General features: G+C 30.2%; 1 protein-coding gene across 1 annotated transcript; it reads left to right on the plus strand.

The window, feature by feature from the left end:
* The first annotated feature begins 378 nt into the window (after window positions 1-378).
* LOC128668998 (histone H2B-like) lies at window positions 379-1161 on the plus strand. The gene has a single exon (XM_053742947.1). It carries the CDS (start codon window positions 398-400, stop codon window positions 770-772), a length of 375 nt encoding a protein of 124 aa, XP_053598922.1. The 5' UTR covers window positions 379-397; the 3' UTR covers window positions 773-1161.
* The last annotated feature ends 14828 nt before the right edge of the window (window positions 1162-15989 follow it).

Raw genomic sequence — 15989 nt, forward strand, 5'->3', positions numbered from 1 at the left:
TGTATTTCACAACTTTACGTCGGTTACTGCGAGCCACTCACAGTGAAGGAATTGTCCCCTCCATTGATATTCTTTTTTAATTCGATCGCAGGTCCCGATGCGATTCACATTGTTATTATTTTTTATCGGTTACTGCGAGCCACTCATAATCTGAGAAATAACCCCCTTTATAAATGTGACGATTTCATTGGATCGCAGATTTGGGAAGGGTTACTATTGTTATTATTTCTGTTCAGTACCTGCGATCCAATAATATTACGTGTATCCCCTCTACTCGATAGAACGCGATATCATTGGTTCTATCATACCGATACGGTAGCTGTTAAAAAAGAAACGAAAAGTTGGCGAATTCGTATTTTAACTCCACTCTTGTACTAGTGTTGAATCAGTTATTGTCATGCCTCCTAAAACGAGCGGTAAAGCTGTGAAAAAGTCGGGCAAAGCCCAGAAGAACATTACTAAGTCCGACAAAAAAGGACGCAAGAAGAAGCGTAAGGAAAGTTACGCCATCTACATCTACAAAGTGTTGAAACAAGTTCATCCTGATACTGGTGTTTCCAGTAAAGCCATGAGCATCATGAACAGTTTCGTCAACGACATCTTTGAACGTATCGCAGCTGAGGCATCCAGACTTGCGCACTACAATAAACGTTCCACCATCACTTCCCGGGAAATTCAAACTGCAGTGCGTCTTCTATTACCCGGTGAATTGGCCAAGCACGCCGTCAGTGAAGGAACCAAAGCCGTTACCAAGTACACCAGCTCTAAATAAATTTCCTTATCTGTAAATAAACCAAACGGCCCTTTTCAGGGCCACCAAATTTTTCAAAGCGTATTAATGCTCGTCAAGTTTTTTAAATACTTAAAAGAATTATGTATTTCAAATGGTTGCAAGTTACTAATGAATGAGGCCGTAAAGTTGAAACTTGCGATATATAACTTGATTTTTCATATAATAGGTAATATACATATTAAGAATATCAACTTCTAGGGCCTTCTTAGTTATCGATGACGTAATCATAACTTGCTAGGAATTTTTATATAAATATTAACTCTTATAGGTCTCATTTTATACAAATTATGATTAAATCATCATTTATAAAATTTGAACTGTATTTGAATATTACTAAGTAATTGATTAATTTGAAAGTAAATGAAAAATATTTCACTAGACTGATAAGTAATTTTATATTCATTTTCATTGACGTTCAATAAATAGCTTTTTTTTTTTTAGACGACCGTTTACAGTAAATCCATTCGCATTGAAAGTTCTGCCGTGCTTAGGAAGAAGGCAGTAACTTCATCTTACTGCCTTTCTATCTTCTTCATGTTAATTTAACATTGGAAAGATAGAAAGGCAGTAAGTGAAAATTTCCTGAATAAATTTCAGTAAAATCTTCATATAAATTTTAAAATTCGAATTTTCAAGTTTTGTAGGCTAAAATTTATTCAATAAATTTCGTCTAACTCCTAATTGGTAACTGTAAGTAGTTTTTTAAAATTCTATATCTAAACGAAATCACGACTACGTTGTTCTTTTTCAATTAAGGTGTGAATTTTTTTTTAATTAATTAAAAAAATTTTAATACAGTTATGACAGTTGAGTCATGTTGACATTGCATATTTTAAAAAAATGGAGGGCATGGTCTGAAAATACCCTTAAAAATGATTTATTATTTGTCAGATTAGATGATTTCAAGTCTAAATAAATTATAATTATTAATTGAAAAAGAAATTAAATATTTATAAGGTAAATGTCCCAATACCGGAACGACGAAGCGTATATGATTGATTTTTATCGTTTTAAAAATATTCAAATAAATTATAAACCTAAATAATTTATTACATCATATAGAATAGACATTTACCAATTCGAAAATAATCAAATTAGTTCATTTTTCTTAAATTTAATATAAAAAAAAAAATTTTTTCTATGACACCCAAAAGACCCAATACCGGAACGCTGAAATAGCCGTGTCCCAATACCGGAACAGTAAATAAAATAAGTTATTTTTTGCATTTATTCATGGTGAAAATATTAATAATTATTAAATAATATTAATGTAAAACGAGTATGAATGTAGCAGGCGTCAGAGAACTTTAAAATTATAAATAAATTAGATAAATAATTAAAAATATAATATTTACAAAAAAAGCACTATTAATTTCAAAATTTTTTGAATTTGCATTTTTTAAAATTTTATATTATTAATTATTTACTCGATTTATTAATAATTTTGAATTTGTCTGATGTCTGCTATATCACACCCATAATGTAAAATGTATTTAAAATTTTAAAATGATTGAATATTTAATGAAAATAAATATTTTGAACTAAAGAATAGAAACAAAATAAATCATTTGAGGTTATACTAGAAAAATAATTGAAAAAAAAAAAACTAAAAACAAAAATTAATTTTTGTATAATATGAGTTAAATTAGAGTTTATCTATACTTAATATATTTCGTATAACAATTATACATACTGCATTAAATATTAGGGCTCCAGTAATAATTAATGTTGTACTTGATTTAGCCAGTCAATAAAACTCACTGTTAATGTCTATCGATAACATTAATATGATTGGCTGTTCCGGTACTGGGCACGGGTTCATTTTGGTGTACCAATAGACGAACAGTAAAATTAATATAATAATACTATTTTTTTCATATTTTTAATATGTTTTCTTGAATTTTATGTCATTCAAGATGCATATACAAAAAAAAAATTATTGAAAAGTAATTCTATGCATTTTCTATAAGCTTAAGACCATTGACTGATTTCTTAGCAAAACCATTAAGAGACATGAAAAAGTCATGAATCCGAGACTATTGCTCTAATTTACATTTTTTTTTTTTTATATTTTAATTATTTTCTAAAATCTATTTTATATCTTATTTTTTAACTGAAAGATTAAGGTTTTAAATAAAGAAAGTTTTATTTAGTTTCATCGCGTACGAGTTGAAATATAATATAATGATTATCAAATCGTTCCGGTATTGGGTCTTGTTCCGGTATAGGGACATTTACCTTACGAGTCCAATTTTCTCGATCTGTTGATTCAAGCGCTGTCCGATGATAAAAGCAATATACGCTTTGTAGTCACTTTGATCTTAGTAATTGCCCTTTTTGGATAACATAAATATAATGACTCTAATCAACTCAGCTTGTGTTTCATCGGTTATCGAACAAAATCTGTATGTGGGCAAGAAGTATGAGTTCTTTGATATTACTAGGAACGTTGTTTAATTAAGGAAGTGTGATATGAGCAAAATTGTGAAATAAAGGTTAACTGAGTTCAAAACTTACTTCTAAAAACGAAATTTGGACTTATTTTTTGACAGGGAAGTTGGCTTGGATGTTGCGGTTCGAAAGCTATTTCATTTCATTAAAATCTGACGTAAGAGTATAAGAATAATCATTTTTCTTGTTTCGAAGAATAGATCGCTATTTATAATTAAATTGAGTTTTTCTTTTTAAAAATTATTAAGCTGAGCTACATTTTTTCACGTGAAAATCATATTGATATTACAAAATTGAGTTTAAAATTCGCTATTCATGCCTTCATACGTCCAAAGACACACATATACACACAATAAATTTGTATGCAAACACATATGTTTTAATCTAAATATGAATTCTCTGCTCACACAAACATATACGAGCTCATTCACGCTTATTGGAATTCAAATAAATTTTTATTAGCAATTCATTTGTTAATTGGTATTGTTGAATGTCAATAGACTTTAAAACCATTTTTCGCAAATTTATTATGTTCGCATCTTGAATGTCTTCCTTACATTATACATCACAATCGTTTCTATTTATCCGATTTAATGTTTTTATGAACCATTATTATATTCTTGTCAAGATAAGTTATGCAGTTATCTTGCAGCCAAGATGAGTTACATTCAGTACCTCACAACAAGTCGTAACTTTGCTGAGGGTTGATACTAAAAAAAGAAAGTAAATTAATTTTTTAAAAGTACATAATTTTCTACACGGAAAGAAAATTTCACTAAAATCTACGATGTTAACATCGTAATCGTGGACTAGACTTTTATTGGCGTCAATTTTTAAATGTCTTATTTCAAAATTTAATATAGTCTTTGTTAAAATTACGATGTTAAATAGTAAAGAATAAAATCTACATCAGAATTTTAATAAAGACTATAGTAAATTTTGAAATACGACATTTAAAAATTTACGCCAATGAAAGTCTAGTCCACGATTACGATGTTAATTTCGTAAATTTTAGTGGAATTTTCTTTCCGTGTACACGGAGAGAAAATTATAGTAACAGTTACAATATATTATGGGAATGGTTCCCATACTGCATGGTAACTGGTTTTTTTGAAATGTTGATTATAGGAACGGCACCCATATATATTATGGTAACCATTCCTATAATTATGGATATAATTCCCATATGGTATCAGAATAGTTCCTATGCAATTATGGTAATAGTTACTATGTACGTATGGTAATGGTTACTATAATATTATGGGAATGGTTACCATAATATTATGGGAATGGTTACCATAATATTATGGGAATAGTTACCATAATATTATGGGAATGGTTACCATAATATTATGGGAATAGTTACCATAATATTAAGGGAATGGTTACCATAATATTATGGGTATGGTTACCATAATATTTAGAAATTATAATAATTTTTGTTTGTAATAAGCATTTTTTTTGTATATTTAATCTTTTTGTGAAACTATATTACAATAAAATGGTAACCATTCCCGTAATATTATGGTAATAATTCCCATAATATTATAGTAACCATTCCCATAATATTATGGTAACTGTTCCTATAATATTATGGTAACCATTCCCATAATATTATGGTAACTGTTCCTATAATATTATGGTAACCATTCCCATAATATTATGGTAACCATTCCCATAATATTATGGTAATAATTCCCATACATTATGGGAATGATTACCATAATATTATGGGAATGATTACCATAATATTATGGGAATGGTTACCATAATATTATAGGAACTGTTACAATGTGGTTATAGGATTGGTTCCTATTTGCTTATGGGAACTATTCCTATGAGTATGGTAATCATTACCATGATTCTTTCATATGCGATATGGGAACTGTTACCATAATGATAGGAATTGTTACCATATTTATGGAAACCTTCCCAAAAAGTATGGGTCTATATCCCATAATCCCTAGTAATCATTACCATAACGGTATGGGATGATATTTCATAAACGTACTAGGAACAGTTCCTTTAATTTTTTCTCCGTGTAGTAGGAATTCTCTTAGTATTTCCGTAAAATAAGTACTCAATTTTTTCAACTTCTTGCTATGATATATCTATACTATAGTCGATGATCCTTGAAAAATTTTGGAATTTTTACGCCGATTAGCGAAAATCGACTTTCCATCAGTTGTCGACGTTTCGAGGTCATATAGGCAGCTATTTTGGGTATTTTTCGAATGATATCCGAGTGGTTGTATGGGTGTCTGTGTGTGTGTGTGTAAATTTTCTATACCTTTTTAGTCAATCGATCGATTTAGATTGTTCTTGCCACAATCGAAAGAGCTTATCAGCCGTTGAATTTACTGTTGATTTGTGATTATTCGATAGAATGGACCGAAGAAGAGAGGGATTTAATTCGCTGTTGACTGCAGTATCACTATTGATATTTTAACAATATTTTGTAAATATTTCACTTATTTTTATTAAAAAAATAAAAAATTATAGCGGTCTATGTACATCTATTGTTATTTTTTTTTAAACCTTAACAGTTTATTTCTATCCGTTTCTTAATACAATTTATTAACTGAAGGATTGTTCTATAGTAGATTTCACGTTCTCATGTAAGTTGAATTAAATTGAAATGTAAAAAAAAAATCGGTCTGTCGGTTGACCCTGCGGGCCAGCCCCAAAACTTCCCGCCTATTTCGAGCTCCTTGAGTTCAGAAAAATGTTGTAGATACATTTTCTCTTCGAGCTCGAAAATACTTTTGTATGCCTTTGTTTTCGAAAGAAAACGTTTTTTACGATTTTTTTTCAAACGATATCTCTCGAACGAATAAACCGATTAAGACGTTCAAGGCGACAATCGACATGTTTTATTGAGTTCTATAACTGATAAGATTTTTGAATTGATTCATCAAGTTGTTTTTGAAATACTTTCAAAATACTAAAAAAAAAAATTTGGAATTAATCGGGTCAGTCATTTCAAAAATATTTGGAAAAAACCATTGTCCACCATTTCTTTCTCCCGCGATATCTCTCGAACAAATTAACCGATTGAGATGTTTGAGGTGGCAATCGACGCGTTTTATTGAGTACTAGAGCTGATTAGATTTTGAAGTAGATCGTATAAGTCGTTTTTGAGAAATCAATAAAAAACTAACAAAAAAATTTTTTTTTTTTCGTAATTCGCAAATATTTTCGAGTCTATTCGATCAAATAATCTGAAATTTTCAGGAAAGTTGATGGCCAACAAGCTCTTTCGATTGCCACCTCAATCATCCAAATCGATTCATTAGTTAAAAAGTTACAAAGAGTTTACATACACACACACACACACACACACACACACACACACACACACTCGGACATCATTCTGAAAATAGTCAGAATAGCTTCCTAGGACCTCAAAACGTCGACATCTGATAAAAACTCGATTTTTGAAAATCGGGGTGAAAACAATAACTTCCCGAAATTTTTGAAAATCGTCGATTTTCTTAGCGGGAAGTTAAAAAGCCATTTTCATGGAATTTTATCAGCCCATTTGTCATACAAAATATTATAAAATCGTTTTCTCACGAAATGGATTTTCATAAACGTTTTAATGCTAACTTTGTTACCAATTATTCATTATAGACGCCAGACAAGTAAAGTACTCAAGTTATTTATAAGGGTGCTGTGTATAAGTATACATGTATTTTGGTCAATAGGTAATATCGTATAAACAATGTATCAAATATTTAATGCTTTAAAAATGTCATTACTCGAAATATTCTATACCCGTACCTAAATAAAATGTATTTTTTCCTAGAGAAAGCAGCAGACATACACAGGTATAATTATGTCGCCGGATATTCCCTTACCTTATCTGCACAAATCCTTAGGATTAATATTAAAATAAGTCTAAATGGGAAAGTAATGAACGATGTAAAGTAGCCATTGACCTTTACCATAAAGATCTAATTACTGATGTTACGGTGCAAATGTCCCATTGGATCCAAAATCCCCTCCCTGAAATATTGCAGTGCATTTAAACGTCGGTCCTTAAAATTTCAACATCATTGAGTTTCAAACTCTAGCCAAGTTGTCTCTGGGTATAACTGAAATTTCAAACTCCAAATTTTCATAATTGAATCATCATGAGTGATGTGAAGTGCTTAGTGTCGTCAAGTCCACAATCTGCAACTGGATTCAAACGGTGCGCCGATATTTTTGATGTTGAGCATGATGCTCAATACAAAAAACCTAAAACTGAAGAATTCAGCGAAGTGACTCCATCCAACACTTCTTTGCCAACATGTGGACTGGACGGTAATTTAAACTTTCGTCCAGTGAACGTTCAACGAGTTAAAACGACCATTAGCGTCAACATAAAGACAAAAATGGTGCCCAAGAAGAAGATGGTTCGGATGCCTCAACCAGTCGTTGTCGAGAAGGAAGTAGAACTGATCACTGTTCCCAAGCAAGTGAAGCCAGATCTTCAGCGGAGACATTTGCGAGTGATGCAGCCAGTTTCCAAAAGCCACGAGATGTCTGGGCTTTGTTCCATCATGTGAAGAAACGACGTGCACAGATATCGTGTTAATTTGTAAATATCTTTTTTTACATATATAATTTTTTCACGTGTGTGCGTGTGTTCGGGTGTGTGTGTGTACGTGTGTGCAAATATGTGCGTACATGTGTTTAGATGTTCGTGAGTGTGTGTGCGAATGTGTGAGTATGTGTCCATGTGTTCGCCTATGAGCTGAACAGTAACGTAATACGCGAGTTTTTACTTCGATTTAATTTAGTTGTTTTTTTTTTTTTTTTTTTTAATAGTGAAGGAACCAAAGCCGTTACCAAGTACACCAGCTCTAAATAAATTTCCTTATCTGTAAATAAACCAAACGGCCCTTTTCAGGGCCACCAAATTTTTCAAAACGTATTAATGCTCGTCAAGTTTTTTAAATACTTAAAAGAATTATGTATTTCAAATGGTTGCAAGTTACTAATGAATGAGGCCGTAAAGTTGAAACTTGCGATATATAACTTGATTTTTCATATAATAGGTAATATACATATTAAGAATATCAACTTCTAGGGCCTTCTTAGTTATCGATGACGTAATCATAACTTGCTAGGAATTTTTATATAAATATTAACTCTTATAGGTCTCATTTTATACAAATTATGATTAAATCATCATTTATAAAATTTGAACTGTATTTAAATATTACTAAGTAATTGATTAATTTGAAAGTAAATGAAAAATATTTCACTAGACTGATAAATAATTTTATATTCATTTTCATTGACGTTCAATAAATAGCTTTTTTTTTTTTTAGACGACCGTTTACAGTAAATCCATTCGCATTGAAAGTTCTGCCGTGCTTAGGAAGAAGGCAGTAACTTCATCTTACTGCCTTTCTATCTTCTCCATGTTAATTTAACATTGGGAAGATAGAAAGGCAGTAAGTGAAAATTTCCTGAATAAATTTCAGTAAAATCTTCATATAAATTTTAAAATTCGAATTTTCAAGTTTTGTAGGCTAAAATTTATTCAATAAATTTCGTCTAACTCCTAATTGGTAACTGTAAGTAGTTTTTTAAAATTCTATATCTAAACGAAATCACGACTACGTTGTTCTTTTTCAATTAAGGTTTTAACTTTTTTTTAATTAATTAAAAAAAATTTTAATACAGTTATGACAGTTGAGTCATGTTGACATTGCATATTTTAAAAATATGGAGGGCATGGTCTGAAAATACCCTTGAAAATGATTTATTATTTGTCAGATTAGATGATTTCAAGTCTAAATAAATTATAATTATTAATTGAAAAAGAAATTAAATATTTATAAGGTAAATGTCCCAATACCGGAACGACGATGGGTATATGACTGATTTTTATCGTTTTAAAAATATTCAAATAAATTATAAACCAAAATAATTTATTACATCATATAGAATAGACATTTACCAATTCAAAAATAATCAAATTAGTTCATTTTTCTTAAATTTAATATAAAAAAAAAAATTTTTTCTATGACACCCAAAAGACCCAATACCGGAACGCTGAAATAGCCGTGTCCCAATACCGGAACAGTAAATAAAATAAGTTATTTTTTGCATTTATTCATGGTGAAAATATTAATAATTATTAAATAATATTAATGTAAAACGAGTATGAATGTAGCAGGCGTCAGAGAACTTTAAAATTATAAATAAATTAGATAAATAATTAAAAATATAATATTTACAAAAAAAGCACTATTAATTTCAAAATTTTTTGAATTTGCATTTTTTAAAATTTTATATTATTAATTATTTACTCGATTTATTAATAATTTTGAATTTGTCTGATGTCTGCTATATCACACCCATAATGTAACATGTATTTAAAATTTTAAAATGATTGAATATTTAATGAAAATAAATATTTTGAACTAAAGAATAGAAACAAAATAAATCATTTGAGGTTATACTAGAAAAATAATTGAAAAAAAAAAAACTAAAAACAAAAATTAATTTTTGTATAATATGAGTTAAATTAGAGTTTATCTATACTTAATATATTTCGTATAACAATTATACATACTGCATTAAATATTAGGGCTCCAGTAATAATTAATGTTGTACTTGATTTAGCCAGTCAATAAAACTCACTGTTAATGTCTATCGATAACATTAATATGATTGGCTGTTCCGGTACTGGGCACGGGTTCATTTTGGTGTACCAATAGACGAACAGTAAAATTAATATAATAATACTATTTTTTTCATATTTTTAATATGTTTTCTTGAATTTTATGTCATTCAAGATGCATATACAAAAAAAAAATTATTGAAAAGTAATTCTATGCATTTTCTATAAGCTTAAGACCATTGACTGATTTCTTAGCAAAACCATTAAGAGACATGAAAAAGTCATGAATCCGAGACTATCTCTCTAATTTACATTTTTTTTTTTTTATATTTTAATTATTTTCTAAAATCTATTTTATATCTTATTTTTTAACTGAAAGATTAAGGTTTTAAATAAAGAAAGTTTTATTTAGTTTCATCGCGTACGAGTTGAAATATAATATAATGATTATCAAATCGTTCCGGTATTGGGTCTTGTTCCGGTATAGGGACATTTACCTTACGAGTCCAATTTTCTCGATCTGTTGATTCAAGCGCTGTCCGATGATAAAAGCAATATACGCTTTGTAGTCACTTTGATCTTAGTAATTGCCCTTTTTGGATAACATAAATATAATGACTCTAATCAACTCAGCTTGTGTTTCATCGGTTATCGAACAAAATCTGTATGTGGGCAAGAAGTATGAGTTCTTTGATATTACTAGGAACGTTGTTTAATTAAGGAAGTGTGATATGAGCAAAATTGTGAAATAAAGGTTAACTGAGTTCAAAACTTACTTCTAAAAACGAAATTTGGACTTATTTTTTGACAGGGAAGTTGGCTTGGATGTTGCGGTTCGAAAGCTATTTCATTTCATTAAAATCTGACGTAAGAGTATAAGAATAATCATTTTTCTTGTTTCGAAGAATAGATCGCTATTTATAATTAAATTGAGTTTTTCTTTTTAAAAATTATTAAGCTGAGCTACATTTTTTCACGTGAAAATCATATTGATATTACAAAATTGAGTTTAAAATTCGCTATTCATGCCTTCATACGTCCAAAGACACACATATACACACAATAAATTTGTATGCAAACACATATGTTTTAATCTAAATATGAATTCTCTGCTCACACAAACATATACGAGCTCATTCACGCTTATTGGAATTCAAATAAATTTTTATTAGCAATTCATTTGTTAATTGGTATTGTTGAATGTCAATAGACTTTAAAACCATTTTTCGCAAATTTATTATGTTCGCATCTTGAATGTCTTCCTTACATTATACATCACAATCGTTTCTATTTATCCGATTTAATGTTTTTATGAACCATTATTATATTCTTGTCAAGATAAGTTATGCAGTTATCTTGCAGCCAAGATGAGTTACATTCAGTACCTCACAACAAGTCGTAACTTTGCTGAGGGTTGATACTAAAAAAAGAAAGTAAATTAATTTTTTAAAAGTACATAATTTTCTACACGGAAAGAAAATTTCACTAAAATCTACGATGTTAACATCGTAATCGTGGACTAGACTTTTATTGGCGTCAATTTTTAAATGTCTTATTTCAAAATTTAATATAGTCTTTGTTAAAATTACGATGTTAAATAGTAAAGAATAAAATCTACATCAGAATTTTAATAAAGACTATAGTAAATTTTGAAATACGACATTTAAAAATTTACGCCAATGAAAGTCTAGTCCACGATTACGATGTTAATTTCGTAAATTTTAGTGGAATTTTCTTTCCGTGTACACGGAGAGAAAATTATAGTAACAGTTACAATATATTATGGGAATGGTTCCCATACTGCATGGTAACTGGTTTTTTTGAAATGTTGATTATAGGAACGGCACCCATATATGTTATGGTAACCATTCCTATAATTATGGATATAATTCCCATATGGTATCAGAATAGTTCCTATGCAATTATGGTAATAGTTACTATGTACGTATGGTAATGGTTACTATAATATTATGGGAATGGTTACCATAATATTATGGGAATGGTTACCATAATATTATGGGAATAGTTACCATAATATTATGGGAATGGTTACCATAATATTATGGGAATAGTTACCATAATATTAAGGGAATGGTTACCATAATATTATGGGTATGGTTACCATAATATTTAGAAATTATAATAATTTTTGTTTGTAATAAGCATTTTTTTTGTATATTTAATCTTTTTGTGAAACTATATTACAATAAAATGGTAACCATTCCCGTAATATTATGGTAATAATTCCTATAATATTATAGTAACCATTCCCATAATATTATGGTAACTGTTCCTATAATATTATGGTAACCATTCCCATAATATTATGGTAACTGTTCCTATAATATTATGGTAACCATTCCCATAATATTATGGTAACCATTCCCATAATATTATGGTAATAATTCCCATACATTATGGGAATGATTACCATAATATTATGGGAATGATTACCATAATATTATGGGAATGGTTACCATAATATTATAGGAACTGTTACAATGTGGTTATAGGATTGGTTCCTATTTGCTTATGGGAACTATTCCTATGAGTATGGTAATCATTACCATGATTCTTTCATATGCGATATGGGAACTGTTACCATAATGATAGGAATTGTTACCATATTTATGGAAACCTTCCCAAAAAGTATGGGTCTATATCCCATAATCCCTAGTAATCATTACCATAACGGTATGGGATGATATTTCATAAACGTACTAGGAACAGTTCCTTTAATTTTTTCTCCGTGTAGTAGGAATTCTCTTAGTATTTCCGTAAAATAAGTACTCAATTTTTTCAACTTCTTGCTATGATATATCTATACTATAGTCGATGATCCTTGAAAAATTTTGGAATTTTTACGCCGATTAGCGAAAATCGACTTTCCATCAGTTGTCGACGTTTCGAGGTCATATAGGCAGCTATTTTGGGTATTTTTCGAATGATATCCGAGTGGTTGTATGGGTGTCTGTGTGTGTGTGTGTAAATTTTCTATACCTTTTTAGTCAATCGATCGATTTAGATTGTTCTTGCCACAATCGAAAGAGCTTATCAGCCGTTGAATTTACTGTTGATTTGTGATTATTCGATAGAATGGACCGAAGAAGAGAGGGATTTAATTCGCTGTTGACTGCAGTATCACTATTGATATTTTAACAATATTTTGTAAATATTTCACTTATTTTTATTAAAAAAATAAAAAATTATAGCGGTCTATGTACATCTATTGTTATTTTTTTTTAAACCTTAACAGTTTATTTCTATCCGTTTCTTAATACAATTTATTAACTGAAGGATTGTTCTATAGTAGATTTCACGTTCTCATGTAAGTTGAATTAAATTGAAATGTAAAAAAAAAATCGGTCTGTCGGTTGACCCTGCGGGCCAGCCCCAAAACTTCCCGCCTATTTCGAGCTCCTTGAGTTCAGAAAAATGTTGTAGATACATTTTCTCTTCGAGCTCGAAAATACTTTTGTATGCCTTTGTTTTCGAAAGAAAACGTTTTTTACGATTTTTTTTCAAACGATATCTCTCGAACGAATAAACCGATTAAGACGTTCAAGGCGACAATCGACATGTTTTATTGAGTTCTATAACTGATAAGATTTTTGAATTGATTCATCAAGTTGTTTTTGAAATACTTTCAAAATACTAAAAAAAAAAATTTGGAATTAATCGGGTCAGTCATTTCAAAAATATTTGGAAAAAACCATTGTCCACCATTTCTTTCTCCCGCGATATCTCTCGAACAAATTAACCGATTGAGATGTTTGAGGTGGCAATCGACGCGTTTTATTGAGTACTAGAGCTGATTAGATTTTGAAGTAGATCGTATAAGTCGTTTTTGAGAAATCAATAAAAAACTAACAAAAAAATTTTTTTTTTTTCGTAATTCGCAAATATTTTCGAGTCTATTCGATCAAATAATCTGAAATTTTCAGGAAAGTTGATGGCCAACAAGCTCTTTCGATTGCCACCTCAATCATCCAAATCGATTCATTAGTTAAAAAGTTACAAAGAGTTTACATACACACACACACACTCGGACATCATTCTGAAAATAGTCAGAATAGCTTCCTAGGACCTCAAAACGTCGACATCTGATAAAAACTCGATTTTTGAAAATCGGGGTGAAAACAATAACTTCCCGAAATTTTTGAAAATCGTCGATTTTCTTAGCGGGAAGTTAAAAAGCCATTTTCATGGAATTTTATCAGCCCATTTGTCATACAAAATATTATAAAATCGTTTTCTCACGAAATGGATTTTCATAAACGTTTTAATGCTAACTTTGTTACCAATTATTCATTATAGACGCCAGACAAGTAAAGTACTCAAGTTATTTATAAGGGTGCTGTGTATAAGTATACATGTATTTTGGTCAATAGGTAATATCGTATAAACAATGTATCAAATATTTAATGCTTTAAAAATGTCATTACTCGAAATATTCTATACCCGTACCTAAATAAAATGTATTTTTTCCTAGAGAAAGCAGCAGACATACACAGGTATAATTATGTCGCCGGATATTCCCTTACCTTATCTGCACAAATCCTTAGGATTAATATTAAAATAAGTCTAAATGGGAAAGTAATGAACGATGTAAAGTAGCCATTGACCTTTACCATAAAGATCTAATTACTGATGTTACGGTGCAAATGTCCCATTGGATCCAAAATCCCCTCCCTGAAATATTGCAGTGCATTTAAACGTCGGTCCTTAAAATTTCAACATCATTGAGTTTCAAACTCTAGCCAAGTTGTCTCTGGGTATAACTGAAATTTCAAACTCCAAATTTTCATAATTGAATCATCATGAGTGATGTGAAGTGCTTAGTGTCGTCAAGTCCACAATCTGCAACTGGATTCAAACGGTGCGCCGATATTTTTGATGTTGAGCATGATGCTCAATACAAAAAACCTAAAACTGAAGAATTCAGCGAAGTGACTCCATCCAACACTTCTTTGCCAACATGTGGACTGGACGGTAATTTAAACTTTCGTCCAGTGAACGTTCAACGAGTTAAAACGACCATTAGCGTCAACATAAAGACAAAAATGGTGCCCAAGAAGAAGATGGTTCGGATGCCTCAACCAGTCGTTGTCGAGAAGGAAGTAGAACTGATCACTGTTCCCAAGCAAGTGAAGCCAGATCTTCAGCGGAGACATTTGCGAGTGATGCAGCCAGTTTCCAAAAGCCACGAGATGTCTGGGCTTTGTTCCATCATGTGAAGAAACGACGTGCACAGATATCGTGTTAATTTGTAAATATCTTTTTTTACATATATAATTTTTTCACGTGTGTGCGTGTGTTCGGGTGTGTGTGTGTGTACGTGTGTGCAAATATGTGCGTACATGTGTTTAGATGTTCGTGAGTGTGTGTGCGAATGTGTGAGTATGTGTCCATGTGTTCGCCTATGAGCTGAACAGTAACGTAATACGCGAGTTTTTACTTCGATTTAATTTAGTTGTTTTTTTTTTTTTTTTTTTTAATAGTGAAGGAACCAAAGCCGTTACCAAGTACACCAGCTCTAAATAAATTTCCTTATCTGTAAATAAACCAAACGGCCCTTTTCAGGGCCACCAAATTTTTCAAAACGTATTAATGCTCGTCAAGTTTTTTAAATACTTAAAAGAATTATGTATTTCAAATGGTTGCAAGTTACTAATGAATGAGGCCGTAAAGTTGAAACTTGCGATATATAACTTGATTTTTCATATAATAGGTAATATACATATTAAGAATATCAACTTCTAGGGCCTTCTTAGTTATCGATGACGTAATCATAACTTGCTAGGAATTTTTATATAAATATTAACTCTTATAGGTCTCATTTTATACAAATTATGATTAAATCATCATTTATAAAATTTGAACTGTATTTAAATATTACTAAGTAATTGATTAATTTGAAAGTAAATGAAAAATATTTCACTAGACTGATAAATAATTTTATATTCATTTTCATTGACGTTCAATAAATAGCTTTTTTTTTTTTTAGACGACCGTTTACAGTAAATCCATTCGCATTGAAAGTTCTGCCGTGCTTAGGAAGAAGGCAGTAACTTCATCTTACTGCCTTTCTATCTTCTCCATGTTAATTTAACATTGGGAAGA

This window comes from Microplitis demolitor, chromosome 2 (assembly GCF_026212275.2).
Source record: "Microplitis demolitor isolate Queensland-Clemson2020A chromosome 2, iyMicDemo2.1a, whole genome shotgun sequence".
In the NCBI taxonomy this organism is placed as follows: Eukaryota; Metazoa; Arthropoda; class Insecta; order Hymenoptera; family Braconidae; genus Microplitis; species Microplitis demolitor.